This window comes from Lonchura striata, chromosome 15 (genome assembly GCF_050655825.1).
Source record: "Lonchura striata isolate lonStrDom1 chromosome 15, ASM5065582v1, whole genome shotgun sequence".
Classification (NCBI taxonomy): domain Eukaryota; kingdom Metazoa; phylum Chordata; class Aves; order Passeriformes; family Estrildidae; genus Lonchura; species Lonchura striata.
The window spans coordinates 4055711-4076476 of NC_140717.1; the positions used below are offsets into that span (position 1 = coordinate 4055711).

The 20766-nt window shown below is 62.7% G+C and overlaps 3 protein-coding genes across 3 annotated transcripts; 1 reads left to right on the forward strand and 2 right to left on the reverse strand.

Annotated features, from left to right (window-relative positions):
* Positions 1–4366: 4366 nt before the first annotated feature.
* SLC35E4 (solute carrier family 35 member E4) lies at positions 4367–8995 on the reverse strand. Its single transcript, XM_021537357.4, has 2 exons — positions 7735–8995; positions 4367–6481 (listed from the first exon to the last, which is right to left on the reverse strand). Exons 1-2 carry the CDS (start codon positions 8333–8335, stop codon positions 6063–6065), a joined length of 1020 nt encoding a protein of 339 aa, XP_021393032.4. The 5' UTR covers positions 8336–8995; the 3' UTR covers positions 4367–6062.
* A 142-nt stretch (positions 8996–9137) lies between these two features.
* TCN2 (transcobalamin 2) lies at positions 9138–12558 on the reverse strand. The gene is made up of 10 exons (XM_031506266.3): positions 11783–12558; positions 11119–11308; positions 10994–11041; positions 10780–10913; positions 10526–10684; positions 10274–10449; positions 9893–10067; positions 9611–9803; positions 9341–9462; positions 9138–9244 (listed from the first exon to the last, which is right to left on the reverse strand). The coding sequence occupies exons 1-10, from the start codon at positions 11847–11849 to the stop codon at positions 9183–9185; spliced, it is 1326 nt and encodes a 441-aa protein (XP_031362126.3). The 5' UTR covers positions 11850–12558; the 3' UTR covers positions 9138–9182.
* Positions 12559–13107: 549 nt separating this feature from the next.
* PES1 (pescadillo ribosomal biogenesis factor 1) lies at positions 13108–20016 on the forward strand. Its single transcript, XM_021537281.4, has 15 exons — positions 13108–13170; positions 13385–13464; positions 13929–14082; positions 14158–14267; positions 15219–15390; positions 15512–15601; positions 16927–17043; positions 17185–17262; positions 17602–17691; positions 17830–17960; positions 18105–18230; positions 18325–18509; positions 18595–18749; positions 19125–19292; positions 19568–20016. The coding sequence occupies exons 1-15, from the start codon at positions 13147–13149 to the stop codon at positions 19652–19654; spliced, it is 1767 nt and encodes a 588-aa protein (XP_021392956.2). The 5' UTR covers positions 13108–13146; the 3' UTR covers positions 19655–20016.
* The last annotated feature ends 750 nt before the right edge of the window (positions 20017–20766 follow it).

The following is a 20766-nucleotide window of genomic DNA, read 5'->3' on the forward strand; positions in this document are numbered from 1 at the left end:
TACATGGGGGTCAGAGGTTTTAAGATGGACGGATTTTGGCCTGCCCTGTCCTCCCTCTTTCTTCTTCCTTAACTCCATGTTCTTGGTGATGTTGGCACACACAGATTGGTTTAGAGTAGAAAATCACCATTTAATATAGGGAATAGGCATTGGGGAAAACTGTAACCATGTCACACGTAATGTACCATATAAAAGATAGAAAAGCACCATTTAATATAGGTAATAGGCATTGGGGAAAACTGTAACCATGTAACATGTACCATATAAAAGATAGAAAATCACCATTTAATATAGGTAATGGGCATTGGGAAAAACTGTAACCATGTCACACGTAATGTACCATATAAAAGACAGCAGCAGCCCTGGCGGGGAGAGAAGAAGCAGTTGGGGTCAGAGAGGATGTCAGGGTGTGTGTGTGCCTCTGCCTGAGCTGTGAGCAAACCACAGCAGCCCCAGAAGAAAATCTTTTAGATAACATGCAATAAACTGCCTTGAGACCGGACAACAGAGACTGCTGAGCCTTTCTTTGGAAGTTCAGGGTGGAGGAGAAACTTTTCCACCACACAGAGCCACCCCTGACCCAGGGTGAGCTCTGGCACAGCACAGAGCCCAGCAGCAGCTCCTGGCAGCAGGGTCAGGCCAGTGCCAGGTTCAGCAGCAGCAGATCCGGATGCTCAGCCCTCCGGCCGGGATGGTGCCCCATGTTTATGGAAATGAAGTAGGAGAAACACTGCTGCTCTGAGTACAAACGAGCTGTTGTGACCTTTTGGCAAGAAATCCAGGGAAAGCCAGCAGCAGTTCTTCCAGAGCCATGCTGGAGAGCTGAAAATAAACTCACATCTGAGGAGCTGGAACATGAGGTCTGTGCTGCTGAAAGTACAGAGGATTTGAGATACCCCAGTGAGTACTGAATTTTACTATTAATAAAATCAGCACCATTTTCACATCTCATTTGTACCAGGGCCTTGACTGGCACTCCAAGACCACCACGTGCTCAGGGAGTGTTGTTTTATTCCAGCACAAAATGTGCTGCCGAGGCAGGACAGAAACTTGCTGTGAGTCAGGAGACTTGGAATGTCACCAACAGTTGTTTTTCCTAACTGGGATACAGCTTTGGGTTTTGAGACAGCAACTCAAAGGCCCATCATCTGCTGCCTTCCAGAGAGAGAAGGAAGAGCACAGGCTGCAGCATCTCTGGCTGGGAGAGACCCAAAGATGTCACCTTTCTCTTTCCCCACTTGACTGCCACAACTCTTTTTCAGGAGGTGCTTGGGAGATCCATGGTTATTGTCGCTGCCCATAGCAGGGCATTGGAATGGGATGAACTTTGAGGTCCTTTCCAACCCAAACCATTCCATGTCTTATGACTTGAGCAAGCTGATCCTTGACCATGAAGAACCCCATTCCTTGGTGGGGTCCCACAGCCCAGACAGATGTGAGGTTTTGGAGCCAGGTGGGGGACAGGCTCTTTTCCTAGAGAACAAGAGGCAGGACAAGGGAGATGGCCTCAAGTTGCACCAAGGGAGGTTTAGGTTGGATATTAGGGAAACATTCTTCATAGAAGGGGTGGTAAGATATTGGAACAGGCTGCCCAGGGCTGTGGTGAAGTCCCCATCCCTGTAAATGTTAATAAAAACGTGAGTATGTGGCATCTAGGGGTGTGGGTTAATGCTGACCTTGCCAGTGATGGGGGAATAGTTGGACTTGGTGATCTTAGAGAGCATATCCAACCTTAACCGCTCCATCTTTCTCTGCTTCTAAGACTTTTAAAATGTCTTGAAGCTTCTGTGATTTCATCTTTTAGAAACTCAGCTACTCAGCCAAGAACTTGCTCAGGGCAGGGCAGGAGCCTGTGACACAGAGCCAGCAGTGAAGCCAGCAGGGAAGCCACCAAGTAGTTAAGGACAAAATCTGGAGGGGATTTTTTGGTGCTGAAATAGAGGCTGTGGGGCTGGAAGGAAGTCTGAGGGGTCATCCTGTCCATCTCCTGGCCTCCAGTCTCATTTTGGCAGCTTCAAACACCCTCAGCTCTCTGGGCTAGGCTGTCCTACAAGGAAAAACGTCATCTTCCTACATCTACCCTAAAAAAGGCTTTGCTGTAATCCCAGCTCCATACCCAGGACAGTCCCTGACACTATTTGAGGACTGGGATGTGGTAGGTTTGAGAGCACAGCCCAGCATATCCCGGAAGGATATCATTTCCTGGCTCAGGCTCCCCAGCTTAGCAAATGTTTGTTCCTGCTGCAGATCCGAAACCCTGCTGTGCCAGGGCAGATGGGCTCCAGGACAACAGTTAATCCCTGTCCTGAAACAGATAATTTCCACCCTGTGCTCCCAGGCACACAGTAAATCCAGCCTGGATTTCCTCTCTCCTGTGTGGGCACACGCTGCTCCTGCTCCAGCACCATCCCAGCACATTCCTTTGCCACTTCCAAGGAAAGGTTCAGCAGTGCTTCAGCAGCAGATCCATGAAAACTGTCTGGCCTGATGCCATAACTGCACTGTCCCACTGGACTCGGGTTTATTTCTCCCACCTTGCACTTTCACACTTCATCTGGAGCTTCTTGATGGAGAGGGACTTTGAGCAAGGGTGTGGAGGGACAGAACACAGGGAATGGCTTCCCACTGCCAGAGGGTAGAGATGGATGGGATATTGGGAAGAAATCATTCCTTGGGAGGGTAGGGAGGCCCTGGAATAGGCTATACAGAGAGGGTGTAGCTGCCCCTGGATCCCTGCAAGTGTCCAAGGCCAGGTTGGACAGGGCTTGGCGCAGCCTGGGATGGTGGAAGGTGTCCCTGCCCATGACAGGGGATGGGATGAGATAACCTTTAAGTTCCCTTCCTACCCAAAGCATCTGTGATTCCATGATTCCTTGTCAGCCAGCACCTCCAAGCACGTGGAGATGCTGCCCATCCCTCAGAGCTGTGACCCCTCCTCACAAGGAGCCACCCATGCCCACATGAGGGCTGTGCCCGTTGTTCCCTGCTCCAGCTGGGCTGTTCCTGCCCTGTGCCAGGGGCTGCTCTCCAGAAAGGTGTCCCTTCCCAAAAACCCAAGGGCTTGGATGCCTTTCCCTCATTCTGCTTGGCCGGAGCAGCACCGGGCTCAGCACATGGGCAGCTGTCGGTGTGGTGGGAAACCCAATCCTTCCTGAGGCCGGAGCAGAGGGATAACACCAGGCTGAGATCATGGCCTGGAATAGCCGGAGAGAGGGTCAGCAGAGCCAGCCACCCCTGCCAGCACCGCTGGGCTTTCCATGGGCACCACAGCCCCCAGTCCCAGCAGGAATGCTGCCCTTGAACCCTCACGACCAGCCCAGCTACTGTCACCACTGCACAGGGACACACACGGCCACAAGCAGCCGTGCTCCCTGGAGCTGCAGGGCACCGGGAGCACCACATGGCCCTGAATCCAAGCTGGAAAAGGCAAAGTCACGGATGGAGCCAGGATCCAGGCAGCCCCCAGCACCAGCAAATGAGTCAGGGGGCAGGGATAGGCAGGGAGTCCCTGGCGGAGGGCTCCTGAGCCAGCCATGCTGCAGGTGCAGGTTTGCAGGTCTCACTCCTCCTCCCAACACTCCCCGCTGTGAAAAAGCCTCTGGAATGTGAGCCCAGAAAGCAAACACGCTCCCGGCCAGAGCAGGGGCCGCTGGCTGAGAACTGCGGGCCCTTTGTGTCCTTTCTGGGATGGGCACAGCTCCAGTCGCACCTGGGGCACCTTGGCTGAGGTGGCAGCAGCGGTGGCACGCTGGGCACACCCCGGAGAGCTGCCAGCACCTCACCCGTGTGCTGGGAAGGAGCCGCTCCTCAGGTGCTGCTGGAAGCAGCCTCGAATCACTGCCCTAATAATGGAAAAAAGTCGCTGTTTGGGAAAGAGGGCGGGAACCAGTGGGGATTTTCCAGGGGAAGCGGGGGTTGTGCTTTTGTGTTGGAGTCACCAGGCTGGAGAGGGGAGGGACAAGCAACACATGGTGTGACTTTTGGGGCTGTCCTGTGCAGGGCAAGGATCTGAACTCGATAATCCTTGTGGAATATCCAACCCAGGATATTCCATGATTCCATGACTCAGGGGACAGGATGCTCCAGCGTCATGCCACCCAGGGCAGGGCAAAGCTCCCAGCCCTTTTCCAGACTCCTGTGGTCAGTGACTGCTCTCTGTGTCACTGCATCCCTCCCGTGTCCTGTGGGGTGTCCCAGTGCAGCCCTGAGGCTGCCAAACCACAGCTAAACTGCTGGAGCTGGAGATGCTGGACACAGCTTCCCAGGAGCTGGAACATCCTGAGGCATTTCTATGCCTCAGTTTCCTATCCCTGCACAGGGTGCTCCTCCCTTCCTTCTTGGCCAGGAGATCACTGGAAGCCAAGGGTGGAGTACAACAAAAATAGAGTTTTATTTTGGGAGAAGTGCAAACAGAGCTGGGTGCCCAGCTGGGTCCTTCGGCCTCGGCGTGGAGATACAAGTGTGGCAATGGCCACCACGGACCCCAGCAGCTGTGCCAGGCACACACACCGGGTTGTCCCTTTGCCATGGTGAGCACGTGCTGTGTCACAGCCCAGCACTGTCCCGTGTCACAGCCCACCACTGTCCTGGAGCGACGGCAGCTGGCCCAGGCTGCTCCCATGCCCTCGGCTGGGCTCCCACCATCTCTGCCACGGATGCCAGTCTGCAGCGAGCTGGGAGGGGTGGGGACAGCTGTGGGGGCTGAGGGGCGTAGTGGGGACAAAGACAACACTGGCAGCACCACCAGCAGCCCCGTGGGATTGTCACGACACGGTGGGGATGGGGACAGCAGAGGGGACACACACCCGCCCTGTCCTGGGTGTTCGGTTCGGCCACAAGAACCGAGTGCACACAGAGAGCCAGGGGCCACTCCAGCCAGCAGAGCTCAGTAGTGACACACACACAGACACACAGACACCCAGACACACAGACACATCCGTTTTTCCACGTGGGACAGCAGCTGGATGCACAGAGCCGTGTATCCAGAGCCACATGTCCCTGTGTGCATGTCATGTGTGCACACACAGGGACATGTGCAGAGCCAGCAGCACACACCTGCAGGCACACACAGGGCTGTGCACACCTAACCTGCACACAGCAGCACACCTGTGCCACACAGACACTGTGTGCACACCTGGGTACAGCCTGAGGCAACGCACACGTGCCCACAAGCATGACCTGCTTGCACAGAGCCTGTGCACACCGACACGAGCATACAGAGCTGTGCACACCAATGTGTGCAGCGTCACACACATCAGCCCAGGCATGTCCCACACACAGCCATGCTCACACCTGCAGAGCCTGTGCACACTCACAAGCACAGAGCTGTGCACACACCCACTCACACCCAAGAGCGTGCAATTCAACACATCTGCACACAACACGTGTGCATGTCAGCACATCCATGTGCACAGTGCTGTGCACACCAGCACACCTGCACACTGTGCAAAGCAGGACGTGTGCACTCACTTCTGGGCACACCAGAAAACACACATGCACACAACTGTGCACACTGACACACTTGTGTGCCTCAGCAGCTGTGTGCGCACACAGAGGCACGCACACTGGCACTCATGTGCACAGTTACACAAACACTGGTACACATGTGCAGAGTCACACACACTGGCACACATGTGCAGTCACACACCCTGGCACACACATGCACAGAGTCACACACCCTGGCACACGTGTGCACAGTCACACACACACTGGCACACATATGCAGAGTCACACACACTGGCAGACACGTGCACAGAGTCACACACACCCTGGCACACATGTGCACAGAGTCTCACACCCCGGCACACACATGCACAGTGTCACACACCCTGGCACACACATGCACAGAGTCTCACACCCTGGCACACACGTGCACAGAGTCACACACACCCTGGCACACGTGCACAGAGTCACACACCCTGGCACACACATGCACAGAGTTTTACACCCTGGCACACGCGTGCAGAGTCACACACCCTGGCACACACGTGCAGAGTCACACACCCTGGCACACACGTGCACAGCGCTCCCCCAGAGCCCTCCTGGCCCCGACCCCCCAGTCCCTACTGGTGGTGCAGGTGCCGCCGCAGGCCCCAGCAGGCGGCCAGGAGCCGGGGCTGGTGGTACAGCACCATCCCCGCCAGCGTCAGCGCCACGCCGGCGTAGCCCAGCGCGCCCAGCCGCGTGCCGAACAGCAGCCACGACAGCAGCAGGTTGCCCACCACGGTGAGGCTGCCCAGGAGGTGCAGCGTGAGGGCCGAGGTGAGGGACAGGAGGCAGGAGGTGGCCAGGTTGTAGAGGACGGAGCCCAGGCAGCTGAGCAGGACGCAGCCCCAGAGCGCGGCGTCGGGCCGAAGGACGCCCTGCCACGAGGGGCCCAGCTCCAGCGCCACGGCCGCCCCGAACAGCAGCACGAAGCTGGGCAGGGACGTCAGGCCGAGCAGGGACAGCGCGTCCAGACGGTCCTCCTGGAGCAGCACACCTGGGGGGACAGGGGACGGTCAGTAGGACATCCCACGGGAACAGCCAGCCGCTGCAGGGACACCCACAGGAGACACCCACCCACAGGAGACCCAGCAGTAACGAGATCCCAAATGTCACTGGGAAGCGGAGAATGGGTGGGGGGGGCAGTTCCTCCCATGGGTTGGGGGTGCCCTGGTTTGGGGGGGTCCCAGTTTAGAGGTTGGTTTGGATGTGTCTCTGTTCAGGAATCCTTCATTTCTGGGATTCCTTGGTTTAGGGGGTGTCTCTCTCTGGGGATGTCCTAATTCGAAGGGTGTCCACTTTCAAGGGTGCCTGTTTGGGGTTGGAGTGTCACCGGGAGGGTTGGACAGGGCAGCCTTCCCAGCCCGTTTTGAAGCATTTGTCCCCATGTCCCCTCCTCCAGGTCATCCGAGGACAGTGGGGACAACAGGCATAGCAGGGCTGGCTGCCACACACAGACATGCTCCTACCCTCCCCAGAGCCACTGTCTATGTCACACCGGGGCTGAAAAGGTGACAGGGCAGCGGCACAATGACCAATGGTGTCCCCTGGGGGCCCACAGCACCCCAGTACAGCCATGGAGACCTCGGGGTGGGCACGATGCCCCAGGTCACAGGCTCCAGAAGAAACGCTCCCTTCCCAGCCAAAACCTTTCCAGCTGGCTCCTCACTGCCATTGCCAAGGACACCCCGGCTCGGGTGGCCACTAGAGCCCCCGGGAAAGGGGGACTCGCAGCGAATACAGGGATGGGACAGGCTGAGTGACCCTGTGCCAAGCTAGGGCACTTCCACGCCCCACGGCCCAAGGACACCACAGGGACACTAATGGTGTCATCACTGATGAACTCAAGTCACATCACCTCAGGGCCACAAACACGACACAGCCCTGACAGGGACAAGGGTGGCTCTGGGGTGATACAAGGGTGGCACCAGGGCCAGCAGGGACAGCGGGTGGCACCGGGACTGGGGTGAAACTGGGAGCCAGAGTGTCACCACGGCTAGGGTGACACTGTGGCCAGGGTGGGCAGGGAGCATCACCGGCACAAAGGAGGCACTAGGGTGACACCAGTGGTAGGGTGGGGTGGCACTGGGGCTGGGGTGACACCGGGGTGCCCGGTGGGTAGCAGGGCAAGCAGGGAGAACCCCCAGCACCGGGAGTGGCACCGAGGTGATGCCAGCAGCCCTGCGCCCCGCGGGCCGTGCCAGGGGCGGGCAGACATGCAGGACAGGGGCAGGGACAGCCGGCACTTACTCTGCTGGATGGACTTGAGGGCGCGGAGCACGGTGGCGGCCAGGAGGAAGCCGCAGCCGGGCTGGGAGAAGCAGAGGCCGCCGGCGATGCTGCAGGCGGCCCCGGCGCACACCGGCCCCATGGCCCAGAACTGCAGCGGGTGCGGCCGCCGGCCCGCCAGCAGCCCCAGCACCAGCGTCACCAGCGGCGTGGTGGTGGCCACGGCCTGGGCCACGTCCAGCTGCACGTAGCTCAGGCCCAGGTTGCCCAGGGCCACGCTGGTGCAGAAGGTGAGGCTGAGCAGGTAGATCCTGGCGCGGGGCCGGGGCCCCGGTGCCCGTGCCCAGCCCAGCGGGTATCCCACGGCCACGCCGGACAGCATGTGCAGCGCCGAGAGCAGCAGCGGGTAGCGGAACCCGTGCGCCGCGAAGATCCACTTGTTGAGGCCGGCCATGGTGGTGCCGGTGCCCAGCCAGGCCAGCACGCTGAGGGTCAGCGGCAGCGCCGGCCCCGGCGGCCGCCCCCCGTCCGCCCGGCCCGGCCCGGCCGCGCGGGGCCGCGCGGGGCCCGCCGCGCCCACCGCGGCTGCACCGGCATCGCCGCGCCGCGGCCGCGGGCACATGGGCGCCGGCTCCGCCGCCTCCGGCCGGCCCTCGCCGCTCTGCCCCGTCCTCCCGAGAGCCCCGCGATGGGCGGCGGTGACAGCGGCGCTGTCCCCGCTCCCCGCGGTGCGGCCGCGCTGTCCCCGCTCCCCGCGGTGGCGGTGCCCCGGCCGGGGGTGCTGGCGGGGCTCAGCGCCGCGGCGGCGGTGCCATGTGCCGGGGAGGCGGCGGCGGCGGAGCAAAGTTTGGCGATGGCGGGAGCGGAGGGCGGAGGCTCCGCCCTGCGAGGCCGCGCGTCACTGCCGGGCGGGCGGGCACGGCGGGCGCGGGCACCGGGGGCGCCCGGCCTCGGCTCCCTGCGCCGGCTCCGAGCTGACAGCGCCGCTGCCTCCGAGCCCGGCCCGGCCCCGACCCCGAGCCGCCGCTGCCCCGCGGATTTTGGGGGCCGGATTAAACTCCCGGGGCAATCGCGCAGATTTGGGCACAGCCGGGGGTGTCCCTCGGGCACCGCGGTCCCCGAGCCCTGGGACCCCCCAGGGGGTTACAGAGGAGGAGGATCCCAGCTTGCTGAGGCTGAACAGCGCTGACTCAGACTCCCCAAATTTTTGGCCGTCCCAAAAATGCTTTGGACACCCCAAAAACGGCTCCTCCCAGCAGCCGCCTGCCCCATCTCCGAGTGGAACCAGGACTGGAGGAGCTGCTCACTTTGGTGCTCCCGTCCCACTGCACCTGCAGGACACAGCATCGTGTGTGTCCCCTGGCCTGCCCCTGGCAGATCTGGGGTGCTGGCCCATGGAAAGCAGGAGGCAGGGAGCCAGCAGATCCTGTGCCCACAGCGGGGGTTTCATTGCCATCACCCCCCACCCTCTACCACTCGCTGAGGCGCAGGATGAGGGTCTCCCCATCCTGGGGTCTGTAGTCAGCGATACCTGTAGGGAGAAAGACAACAGTTTGGAGTGAAAGAGCAGCCACAGGGCTGCAGGGCACCCCTGCCACCTCCCCAGGGACCCCCACCCACCACTCACCCATCTGCAGGGGGGTGCTGGGCGCAGTCAGGATCTGCCAGTAGTTGCGCTTCTCCTGCCGGGCCTCCAGCCCCAGCACCTCGGTCAGGAAGGGGCCCTGGGGGGTGTCCTGGGTGTGGAACCTGGGGAGGGACAGCGGGGTCAGGGGGGCGAGGGTGCTGATGGGGGCACAGAGCTGCTCCCAAGGGAGCTGTGTGCTGGGAGCCGCAGTGAGCCCGGCACAGGGCGCAGCTGCAGGACACGTGGCACCACAGCGTGACCCCCACATACCTGAAGTCACGGGGTTCCAGCGCAGCAGCCGCCTGCAGCACGTCCAGGAGGGAGGCGGCGGCGGGCACGGGCACCAGGCGGTCGTAGAGCCGGAGCTCGTAGCACCAGGGCAGGGGACACTCCACCACCAGCTGCACCTTCTTGTTCCCTGGAACCTCAGCCAGGGGCTCCATGTCCAGGGGTGTCAGCGTGTCTGCCAGAAGCCACCACGGCACTAGTGACGCCCAGGCACCCCTGCGGTGACACCAGCGCTGACCCCAGTCCCGTTAGCCCAGCTCCCACCTGGCTCCTCCCCACAGCGCATGGAGGCGATGTCCAGGTAGGAGCGGCCGTGCAGCACCGGCAGCGCCTGGGCCATGGTGGCGGCGGTGCCGAAGGCTTCCAGGTTCTCCAGCAGCGCAGCCACGGCCTGGCCGAACGCCGGCTCCGTCTGGCACTCGCCCGTGGCCAGGAACACCTGGGACAGGGAGGGATGGAGGTGGTTGGAAGAGGGAGGAGGGTTGGGTGCCTGGGCACTGCACTGCTGAGCATCACCTGCCCCACGGCAGCTGCATCTGCCTGGGCACCCACATCTGCAGCTGCACCCACACCTGTATCTGCAGACCCACTTCCACCATGCCCATTCCCAGTGCCAGCCCAGATGTCCCCTCAGGGGACACCCACCTGCAGGGCCCACGGGGTGCTGTAGATGTTGCCGATGATGCCGTCGGGGCCTTGGGCCTTGGCCATGTTCCTGCTGGCCTCGTGTGCGGCCACCCGGAGCTTGGCTGCCAGCTCGGTCCCCACCAACCTCCTCCGCTCCAGGCAGGTGAAGGCCAGTGCCAGCACGGCCTCGGTGTCTGCAGGGACACCCCGGTGTCACCCCGGAGTCACATGCCCATCGGGGTGCCACCGCCCATGCCCACAGGCCCTTACCCACGGTGTTGCCACCGTGCCCGAGCTTTCCATGGTGCTGGGCCGTGAGGAGCCGCCGGACCACCTCCTCCCGCACCCGCTTGCGGTGCACACAGAGCGCCAGCACGCCCAGCCCGTACTGGTAGTAACTGGTGATGGGGTGGCCTTGCTGCCGGGAGCCTGGGGACAATGCGTGGCGTCACCAGGGCGAGCTGGCGCCTCACAGCCGGACACACAGGCGCCAGGCGGGCACTCGCCCGCAGGGACGCTCTCACCTGTCCAGTCCTCCTCCAGGTAGTACTTGAGCCACGTCACCAGCGAGCGCTGGGGACTGAGCGGGGGACAGGCGGCCTGCAGCCCCAGCAGGTACAGTGCCAGCCGCCCCGTCTGCGGGGGCTCCGCCGCGCTCCTGCAAGGCACCCGTCACCTCCCAGGACACCGCCCCGGGTGCCACCTGCCTCGAGGGCTCCCCACGACACCCACACGTACCTGCTGCTCTCAGCATCCCACCGCGAGCGGCCGTGGCCCTGCAGGCTCCTGTGGGGACAGGGCGTCAGCGTGGGCGACAGGAGCGGCCCCAAAGGCCCGCGGGGGACCCCCGGGCACGCACCCACCTGCCAAAGGGGCGCTGGAAGGCGTCCTGCAGCCGCTCCAGGTAGCGCTGCTCCAGCCGCGGGTCGTGCTCGCGGGCCAGGCGCAGCGCCAGGTACACGGCGGGGTCGGGGTCCCGCGTGGGGTCCCCCGCCAGCCCCAGCAGCCGCGCACTCAGCGCCCGCACGGCGCCCACCGAGCCCTCCGGGGGCTCTGCCCCGAGAGGCAGCGCGGGTCAGCGGGCACCGGAGGGCCGAGAGCCCCCGGGCACGGCCCCGCAGCTGCACAGCCCCCCCAGAGCTGTGCGGGACCCAGCACCCACCCATCCACGCACCCCACACCTTCCGCGTCCCCCCCAAACCCCAAAACCTCCAAATTTCCCAGCAAAAAGAGGAAGAGACAAAGCGACGTGACACGGAGAGGAGCACTGAGAACCCGAGGGGGCGGCAGGGGTCTGGGGTGACACCTCTGTCCCTAGGGACCCGTGCGAGGGCTAGGCACGGGCCGGCTCCAGGCAGGGGAAGGCGTGGCACGGGTGGGGTTGAGGGGAGCTGAGCCCCGGAGAATTTGCCAGGAGGGGCTGGAGATGGGGTGATCACCAGCCCCGCTCCTCGGGGACCCCCGGCGCTCAGGGCGAGCCCCCGGGCCGGGGGTGCCGGGCAGGTCGGGGGCCGGGGCCGCACTCACCGCAGCAGCGGGCGGGCAGCAGCGCGGGCAGCAGCAGCAGCAGCAGCGGGACGGGCGGCAGCCCCATGGCGGAGCGGGACAGCGGACACGGGAGCGGCACAGCCCCGCCGGCAGCGGGGACAGCACGGGAAGGTGTGGCGAGAGGCCGCTTCCGCACGCCGAGTCAGCACAAACGGGGCAGAAGTTCGGCTGAGGCGCAGCCCGGGGGAGCGGAGACATCCCCGGGGCAGCCCGGGACACCCTGCCCGGGGCAGCCCGGGACACCCTGCCCGGGGCAGCCCGGGACACCCTGCCCGGGGCAGCCCGACCCGAGGCGCCGCTGCTCGGGGCAACGCCGGCGGCCACAGCCCGAAAATAGACGGGGCTGAAATCCCGGCCAAAGCCGCGGGAGGAGAAGCGCCATGCTCGCCTCCAAGCAGGATTTAACTGGGAACGCGGAGATTGATCAGCGGCAGCCGCGGGACAGGCGGGGAGGCGGCACGAACCCCCCAAAAACCCCTAAAGCCGGGGGGTGTGGCGGGCCGGAGCCCCAGGACGGGAAGCTCGCCCTGCCGGGGCGGCCGTGGCGTCCAAAGCGAATCCCCAAGCCCAGGAGGGGATCCCGGGCACCGCTGGGCTGCGGTCCCGCCAGCCCGGAGACCCCCGGCACCGAGACCCCGGGAGCTGCCCGCACACCCAGCCCGCTGTGGGCCCCCTGCGGGCGTCAGGGAGCACGGGAGGGCAGCGGGACCCGCAGGCCCGGGCAAGGCCCCGCGGCCGCGACCCCGGGGCGGGACCGGGAACCGGGAACCGACCCCGGGTAGGGACCGGCGGGGCTGCCCCGCTGTATCCCGGCATGCCCCGCGCCTTATGCCTCGCTATATCCCGGCATGCCCCGCGCCCTATGTCTCGCTATATCCCGGCATGCCCCGCGCCCTATGCCTCGCTATATCCCGGCATGCACCGCGCCATATGTCTCGCTATATCCCGGCATGCACCGCGCCCCGTGCCTCGCTATATCCCGGCATGCCCCGCGCCCTAAGTCTCGCTATATCCCAGTATGCCCCGTGCCTCGCTATATCCCGGCGTGCACCGCGCCCCGCTATATCCCGGCATGCCCCGCGCTCTCGTGCCTCGTCCTGCATCTCAGGGCCCCTCCTGCTAAGGCTACGGGCTGCCCTCGGCGCGCCTGACTGAACCGCCGGTGCCGCCTGCCTCGGCCCTGCCGCTCGCTCTGCCCGGGCCGCGCTCGGTGCCCGCGGTACTCGCGGTGCTCTCGGTGCCCGCGCGGGGCCGCTGCGGCGCGCTCGGGCTCGGCGGCGGGCGCAGGCGCGGCCGGGCAGCGCGGGGTCCTGCGCGGCGCGGGCGCACGCGGCGGCGGCGCCATGGGCGGGCTGGAGAAGAAGAAGGTACCGGGTCCGTCCCGCCGCTCCCTTCGCCCTGCCCGTGCCCCTCCCTGCCCGCTCCCTGCCCCCCGGTGCCCCTGCCGCCCTCCCCGGGAGCGGCGCTCGCTCGCTGTCCCGGTGCCCGCTCCCGCCCCGCGCTGCCCGTGCCCGGTGCTCCCTTCCAGCCCCGCCATCCCCCGCTCCCGGGGATCCCCTCAGCGCCCCCGTCTCTCCGCAGTACGAGCGCGGAGCCGCCACCAACTACATCACCCGGAACCGGGCGCGGAAGAAGCTGCAGCTGAGCCTGCCCGATTTCAGGTGCGTCCCCGAGACCGCCCTGCCCCTCAGGGCCCTACACCCCGAGCCCTCCGCTCCCCTTGAGCCCCCCCGGCCGGCCATGGAGCCCGCGGCGGCTGCAGGGGTGGCCTCGCCTCCCCCGGGACTCCCGGTGCCCCTGAACTCCCCCCGGCCCAGCCTCAACACCGGGCGCTGCTCCCCATCCTGCAGTCGCTGAGGTGCCCCGAGCCCCGGAGCTGTGCCCGTGCAGAGCCCCTGACCGCGCCCCGGCGAGGCAGAGGGGCCCAGGCTGAGGCTGTGGGGTGGCCATGGGACAGCCTGAGCTCCTCCCCAAGGCCTGGCCCTAGGGGTGGCCCTTTCCCTGGGGGTCCTGCAGCATGTCCGGGGTGTCAGGCTGCCAAATTCGGGATTCCCCCTCCCAAGGAAAGGCCTGGGTTGTCCCAGGGGAGCGTGGCCCCCCCATCCCAGCGCTGTGTCCTCCCCAGGCGCCTCTGCATCCTCAAGGGGATTTACCCACATGAGCCCAAGCACAAGAAGAAGGTGAACAAGGGCTCCACTGCCCCCAGGACCTTCTACCTGCTCAAGGACATCAAATTCCTGCTCCACGAGCCCATTGTCAGCAAATTCCGGGAGTACAAGGTGAGTGTCCCCCCCGGGGGGCCCCCGGGGCCCGGCCTGGCCCGCAGAGCCCCCACGGGCCTGTCCCCCCCCCAGGTGTTCGTCAGGAAACTGCGCAAGGCCTACGGCAAGAGCGAGTGGGGCACTGTGGAGAGGCTGAAGGACAACAAACCCACCTACAAACTCGACCACATCGTCAAGGAGAGGTGAGACAGCCCTGCCTGAGCCACCTGCAGCATCCAGCCCTGGGGCCAGCACAGGAGGGACCTGGAGCTGCTGCAGAGAGCCCAGAGGAGGAACCAGAGATGCTGCAAGGGCTGGAGCCCCTCTGCTCTGGAGCCAGGCTGGGAGAGCTGGGGGTGCTCACCTGGAGAGGAGAAGCTCCAGGGAGAGCTCAGAGCCCTTCCAGGGCCTAAAGGGGCTCCTAAAGGAGAGCTGGAGAGGGACTGGGGACAAGGGATGGAGGGACAGGACACAGGGAATGGCTCCCACTGTCAGAGGGCAGGGCTGGATGGGATATTGGGAATTGTTCCCTGTGAGGCTGGGCAGGCCCTGGCACAGGGTGCCCAGAGCAGCTGTGGCTGCCCCCCCCGTCCCTGGCAGTGCCCAGGTTGGACACTGGGACTTGGAGCAGCCTGGGACAGTGGGAGGTGTCCCTGCCCATGGCGGGGGTGGCACTGGATGGGCTGTAAGGTCCCTACCAACCCAGAGTGTCTTGGGATTTTCTGATCTTTCACTACATCCATCCCTCTCGGGGAATGCACCTCATGTGTAATTTCTGGAGTTGCTGGTGGGATTCTGTTTCTGGGTCGGAGAAGAAGGAATGAGAGCTCAGGGAATGCCCAGCCATCCTGGCTGGCTCCAGGAGGGCACAGGGAGCTCCCCTGCTCTCCTGTGGAGTGTTTTCCTTGGAGGGCTGGTGAAGGGTTAACACTGCCAAGGCTTTGGTGAGCTTGGTGACTGTGAGCAAGGAGGTGACACAGGAGGGAGGAAACCCCACAATCGTTTCTAAGTCAGGATTTTCCATCTCTGTCTGGCTCTGCTGGGGCGTGCAGGTGGATGCTCCACAATTCCCATTCCATTCCAACCCGGTTCTCCCCCATCCCCAGCAGCACTCTGGGGCTGGGTGTGACCCCCTCATCATCCCCCGGGCACAGGTACCCCACGTTTGTGGACGCCCTGCGGGACCTGGACGATGCCCTGTCCATGTGCTTCCTGTTCTCCACCTTCCCCCGCACGGGCAAGTGCCACGTCCAGACCATCCAGCTGTGCCGGCGCCTGGCCGTGGAGTTCCAGAACTACGTCATCGCCTCCCGCTCCCTGCGCAAGGTGGGAGCTGCTGGGAGCTCCCCCCGCTGGGGCTCTGCGCTGTCACGTCACCTCCTGCTGGGGGACAGGGTGACGAGGACACAGAGCCTTCCTCCCGCTGAGCCGGGCTCTGTCCTGCCAGGTGTTCCTCTCCATCAAGGGCATCTACTACCAGGCAGAGGTGCTGGGGCAGACCATCACCTGGATCACCCCCTACGCCTTCGCCCATGATGTGAGTACCTGGGGAGAGCCCGGGGGATCACCCCAGGACTCCTCCAAGGGGTGAGGGAGCGTCCCGTGGCACGTGTGGTGCAGGCCACGGGGCCTGGCTGCAGGGCCACGTGGGGACACGGGCACCTGTCACCTGGGGATCCCCTGGGGCTGCTGGTACCAGGCTCCGCAGCTGCCCTGCCCTCGGTCATTAACGTGTTCTTTATCAGCCATTAAAGATTAACCGGTGCCAGCGAGGTGCAGGAGCAGAGGGAAGGGATGAGTCAGATCCTGCAGCCTCCCCAGAGGGATTCTGCTGTGTCCCCCAGGCAGCAGAGAATGGGGATGTCCCCGCTGTGCTGGGACAGCTTCCCCTGAGCCTTGGCCAGAGGTCACAGGCACGGCAGGGCCCTGTCTGTTCCCTCCCGCTATTTCCAGGGCTGGGCACGGTTGGGTTGAGGTTTTGTGGTTCTGAATCAACCCTGGAATGTTTTCACTTGGAATGGAGCCTTAAAGCTCATCCCATTCCACCCCTGCCATGGGCAAGGACACTTTCCACTGGACCAGGTGGCTTCAAGCCCCATCCAGCCTGGCCTTGAACACTTCAGGGATGGGGCAGCCACAGCTGCTCTGGGCACCCTGTGCCAGGGCATCCTTCCCTTCTTTGTGGCAGGGGGAAGCCATTGCCCCTTATCCTGCTCTTGTCTATCTCTGCCATACCCTGCACTCTTCACCTTGAAGAGTTGGAGTCCCTGGACCAAACCCCAGGGTCCCCATCCATGGTGGGATGAAGTGTTCCATGAATCCAGGCGTGGAGGGGTGGCAGCAGGACCTGCAGAGTTCTCCCTGCCCAGGGTCTGGTGGTGGCTGGGACATCTCTGCGACTGGGGCATGTTTAGGTTGGTTTTCAGGGAAAGGTTCTTCCCTCCTCAGCTCCCAGCGGCAGCACAGCATGGAGGGAAGGAGCTCAGGTGTCCCCAGGAGAAATCTCTTGGGAGGAGGAGGGGCAGGCCCTGAGCTCTGGGACAGGGACAGTAGCCAGGGAATGGCTGGAGCTGGGCCAGGGCAGCTCAGGATGGAGATCAGGAAAGGTTCTTCCCCCAGAGGTGCTGGCACTGCCCAGGGAATGAGCACGGCCCCGAGGCTGCCAGAGCTCCAGGAGCCTTTGGACACCAGGGATGGACAGGGTGGGGTTGTTGGGGGTCTGGGCAGGGCAGGGGCTGCACTGGATGATCCTGTGGGTCCCTTCCTAAACGGGGACGTTATGTGATCCTTCTCCCTGCGGGTGGGGTGTGCCCCTGTGGAGGGGAGTCCTTGATCCCTGTGTCCCATCCCGTGTGCTGGCAGCACCCCACAGACGTGGATTACCGGGTCATGGCCACCTTCACCGAGTTCTACACCACCCTCCTGGGCTTCGTCAACTTCCGCCTCTACCACTCCCTGAACCTGCTGTACCCCCCCAAGGTGAGGCCAGCGCCCTGGGGTCGCTGTGTCCCACCCACCTGGGGTGGTGGCAACCCGGATTGGTGGGAGGGAGGGTGGAAGTGAGAGATTTGTGGGATATCTGTTTTTGGAAGCGTCCTCCTCACCCCTTTTCCTGCCTAGATTGACAGCCAGGCTGTGGATGAGCTGAAGCCTGCAGAGGGCAAGGAGTATGCCATGGATTCAGAGAGCTACCTGGAGGTGAGGGACACTGCTGGCACTGTGACCCATGGGGATGCTGTGGGTTTTGGGTCCTGCCCACAGCCCTCCTGGTGTGGCAAAGAAGGACAGAGCCAGATCCCTGCAGGGTGGAAGGGGCTGATCCCAAACTCCCTGTTCCTGTAGGGCAGAGCTGGGCTTAGCCTCGGGCACCACCTGCATGGCCAGGGACCCCCAGAGTCCCATGCTGGGGACAGTGCCTGGAGGAGGCTGAACTCTGTCCCGGCCCTGCCTCTTCTGGCTTCTTGCTCTGTGAAATCCCCCCATGGGGCTGCCCCTTTTTCCTCCCCCTGGATGTGACTCCGTGTCCTCTCCCTGCAGAGACTCTCGGCTCTGAGCGCCAGCCTGGCCCGGGCAGTGGCTCCAACCCACGAGGACGAGGTGGAGGTGGATGAGTTCCCAGTGGAGGGGGTAAGACCCTGGTGGGGGGCTCATTCCTGGCTTAGGGGATCCTGTCCTGTGCCCAGGCTGGCAGCTTGGGGACAGCTGAGACCCCTCCTTGGCAAGGGCTGCGTGTGGGGAGGAGGCTGAGGGCTTTGCTCTGAGCAGGAGACAGCAGAGCTGATGGACGCCAAGAAGAAGGAGCAGGAGGCTCTGGAGAAGCACAAGAAGCTTTTTGAGGGGCTGCGCTTCTTCCTCAACAGGGAGGTGCCCCGGGAGCCGCTGGCCTTCGTCATCCGGTGCGTGGAGGGCAGGACACCCTCGTCAGCCCTGGCCTCCCCCGAAGGCAGGACTTTTGGGGCCACCCCACCCCATGTCCTGTGGGTGGGGTGATCCTGAGGGTCCCCCCTGCCCGTCTGACTCCTCGGTGGCATTGCCCACAGGTGCTTCGGTGGCCAGGTGTCCTGGGACAAGTCACTGTGCATCGGTGCCACCTACGACGCCACCGACCCGTCCATCACCCACCACATCATCGACCGGCCCCGCCTGGACAAGCAGGTGGTTGGCAGGTGGGTGGGGCAGGGGCCTTCCCCACAGCAGCCGTCCCAGAGCTGTCCCCTGGGCTCCAGAGCCTAGGTGGGACCCCTCTGCCCCTCTGCCCAGGTACTACCTGCAGCCCCAGTGGGTTTTTGACTCGGTCAACGCCAAGCTGTGCCTGCCCGTGGCTGATTATTTCCCCGGGGTCCTGCTGCCCCCACACCTCTCGCCCTTCGTGACGGAGAAGGAGGGTGACTACGTCCCTCCCGAGAAGCTGAAGCTGCTGGCCCTGCAGAGGGGAGAGAATCCAGGTGCTGGGAGCCCTTGGAGGAGTTTGGGAGCTGGGCTGTGCCTGCTCCGGAGCATCCCAAGGGTAACGGTGGTGTGTTCCTGCAGAGGAAGAGAGTGAAGAGGAAGAGGAAGAAGAGGAAGAGGAAGATGACAATGACAAAGAAGAGGAAGAAGAGGAAGACGAGTCTGAGAAAGAAGAGGAGATGAAATTACAGAAGATGGAAGAGCAGAAAATGGAAGAGCAGAAGACTCAGAGCAAGGTGGGAGCCCATGGAGGCAGCTCCAGTGCCCCTGTCCCTGCTGAGGGGTGTCCCTGTCCTGGGACCACTGGGACATTCAAACAGTCATGGAATGGTTTGGGTTGGGAGGGACCTTAAAGCTCATCTTGTTCCACCCCCTGCCATGGGCAGGGACACCTTCTACTGTCCCAGGTTGCTCCAAGCCCTGTCCAGCCTGGCCTGGAACACTTCCAGGGGTGTTCTGGCCCCACACTTGTGAGCTGCAGCTCCCATGCTGTCAGGGCCTGGCTGTGAGAGCTGTGGCTCTCCCTGGCCCGCAGTGGAAGGGCTGGGAATGCCTTTCCCTGTGGAAGGAGGGTGGGTTCCCGGTATCCTGAGCTCCCTGGCTCCCCACAGGTGCTTCCTGTGAAGGTGACGGCGGGGAAGGTGCGGCTGGAGGACAAGCAGCGCCTGGAGCAGGAGCAGCAGAGCGAGGAGAAGCGTTTGGCCATCATGATGATGAAGAAGAGGGAGAAGTACCTCTACAAGAAGATCATGTTTGGGAAGAAGCGCAAAATCCGTGAGGTATGGAGACTGGGCCCCTCACCTGCATCCTGGGGCAGGCTCTTCCCAAGCCACTCGCTCCTTCTGCTCCTCCCTGTCCCTGCTGAAGGTGTGGACCTCCCTGCCAGTGTCCCCAGGCGGGCAGAGCTCCCCGTGTCCCCTCAGGGCTCTCCGTGTCCCACCCCTGATCCCAGTGCTGTGGGGCCCGTCCTCCACGTGCAGCTGGAGTGTCGGTGGGACCGAGGGCTGGCAGCCCCCGTCCTGCTCTGACTGGGGGTCTCGGGGTCTCTCCCCAGGCCAACAAACTGGCTGAGAAGAGGAAAGCCCACGACGCAGCCCTCAAGGAGCAGAAGAAGAAGAACAAGAAGGCGCGGCAAGCGTGACGGGGCCGGGGGCTCCTGGATGGTTTTCCGCTGTTGCTTTTGGGTGGAAAACCCTTGCCTTTGCTCCTGGGGCAGAAATGCTGTATTTGAAATGTTTCCTATCTGTAAATACACCTGCTGCTCTGCCTTCCCCACTCCCCACTGCGGAGTCGGTGTTACAAGGACTGTCCTCTCCGTGCTAGTGCCACCTCTGCGTGAGGAAGAGGAGGGCAAGGAGAGCTCTGGGTGGTTCCTTGTGAATTTGCACAGCCCTGGGTGCTGGAGCCTAGTCCCCAGGGCAGAGCAGTGCAGAGCTGCTTCCCAGCATCCACAGAAAACCGTGTTCTGTATTTTTATTTTTAATTAAAGAAGGTGACACTTTCCTGGTGGTGTTTGTTGTCTGCTCCTTCTGCCTGGGCATGGGGGAGGCTCCTCAAGGGCTGATGTGGATGGATGTGGAGATCCATGGCTGGTGCCAGGGTTGCTGATCCTGCTGGATGTGTTCTGGCGTCAGTGGTTATCTGTCAGTCCTGGGTTTTCCCCAAAAACACCTTGGAGACACCACATCTGGGGACAAGGTATCTCATGGGGTTTATGGGCACACCTTTGCCCCCAAATGTGGTGACAGCTCTGTCTCACTCCTGAGGAATTTATGGAGGACACCCCTGGCACTGCTGGGGGACACAGAGAGGACCTGGAGAGTAACAGCCCCTGGAAGAGAGTGAGCTCAGACAGGGAACAGCTGGGAACACCCAGCTCAAAAGACTTTCAGATTTAGTTTCTTTTCCTAGATACTTTTTTTCCATTTTTTTTTTTAACTTTCAATTTGGTTTAAGTGCTTTTTTTTCATTTTACTGTTTCCATTCTCCCCCTTTTTTTTCCATTTTTTTCATGTTTTCCTTTTACATTTTTTCTTTTGTCTTTTATTTTTATTCCTTTTTTAATTTTTATAGTTTGCTTTTTCCCCTTGTTCCCCCCTTTTTTCCCCCTCGTTTTTTTAATATTTCCCCCTCTTTTTTTTTTTTTTTTTTTTCTCCCATTCAGAGGGAGAAAAGCTCCCAAGAAGAGCAGGACTGACCCCTGGGGCCCCATGTATTGTAAATGCAGGTGAACCCAGTGGAGAGAAATGATGA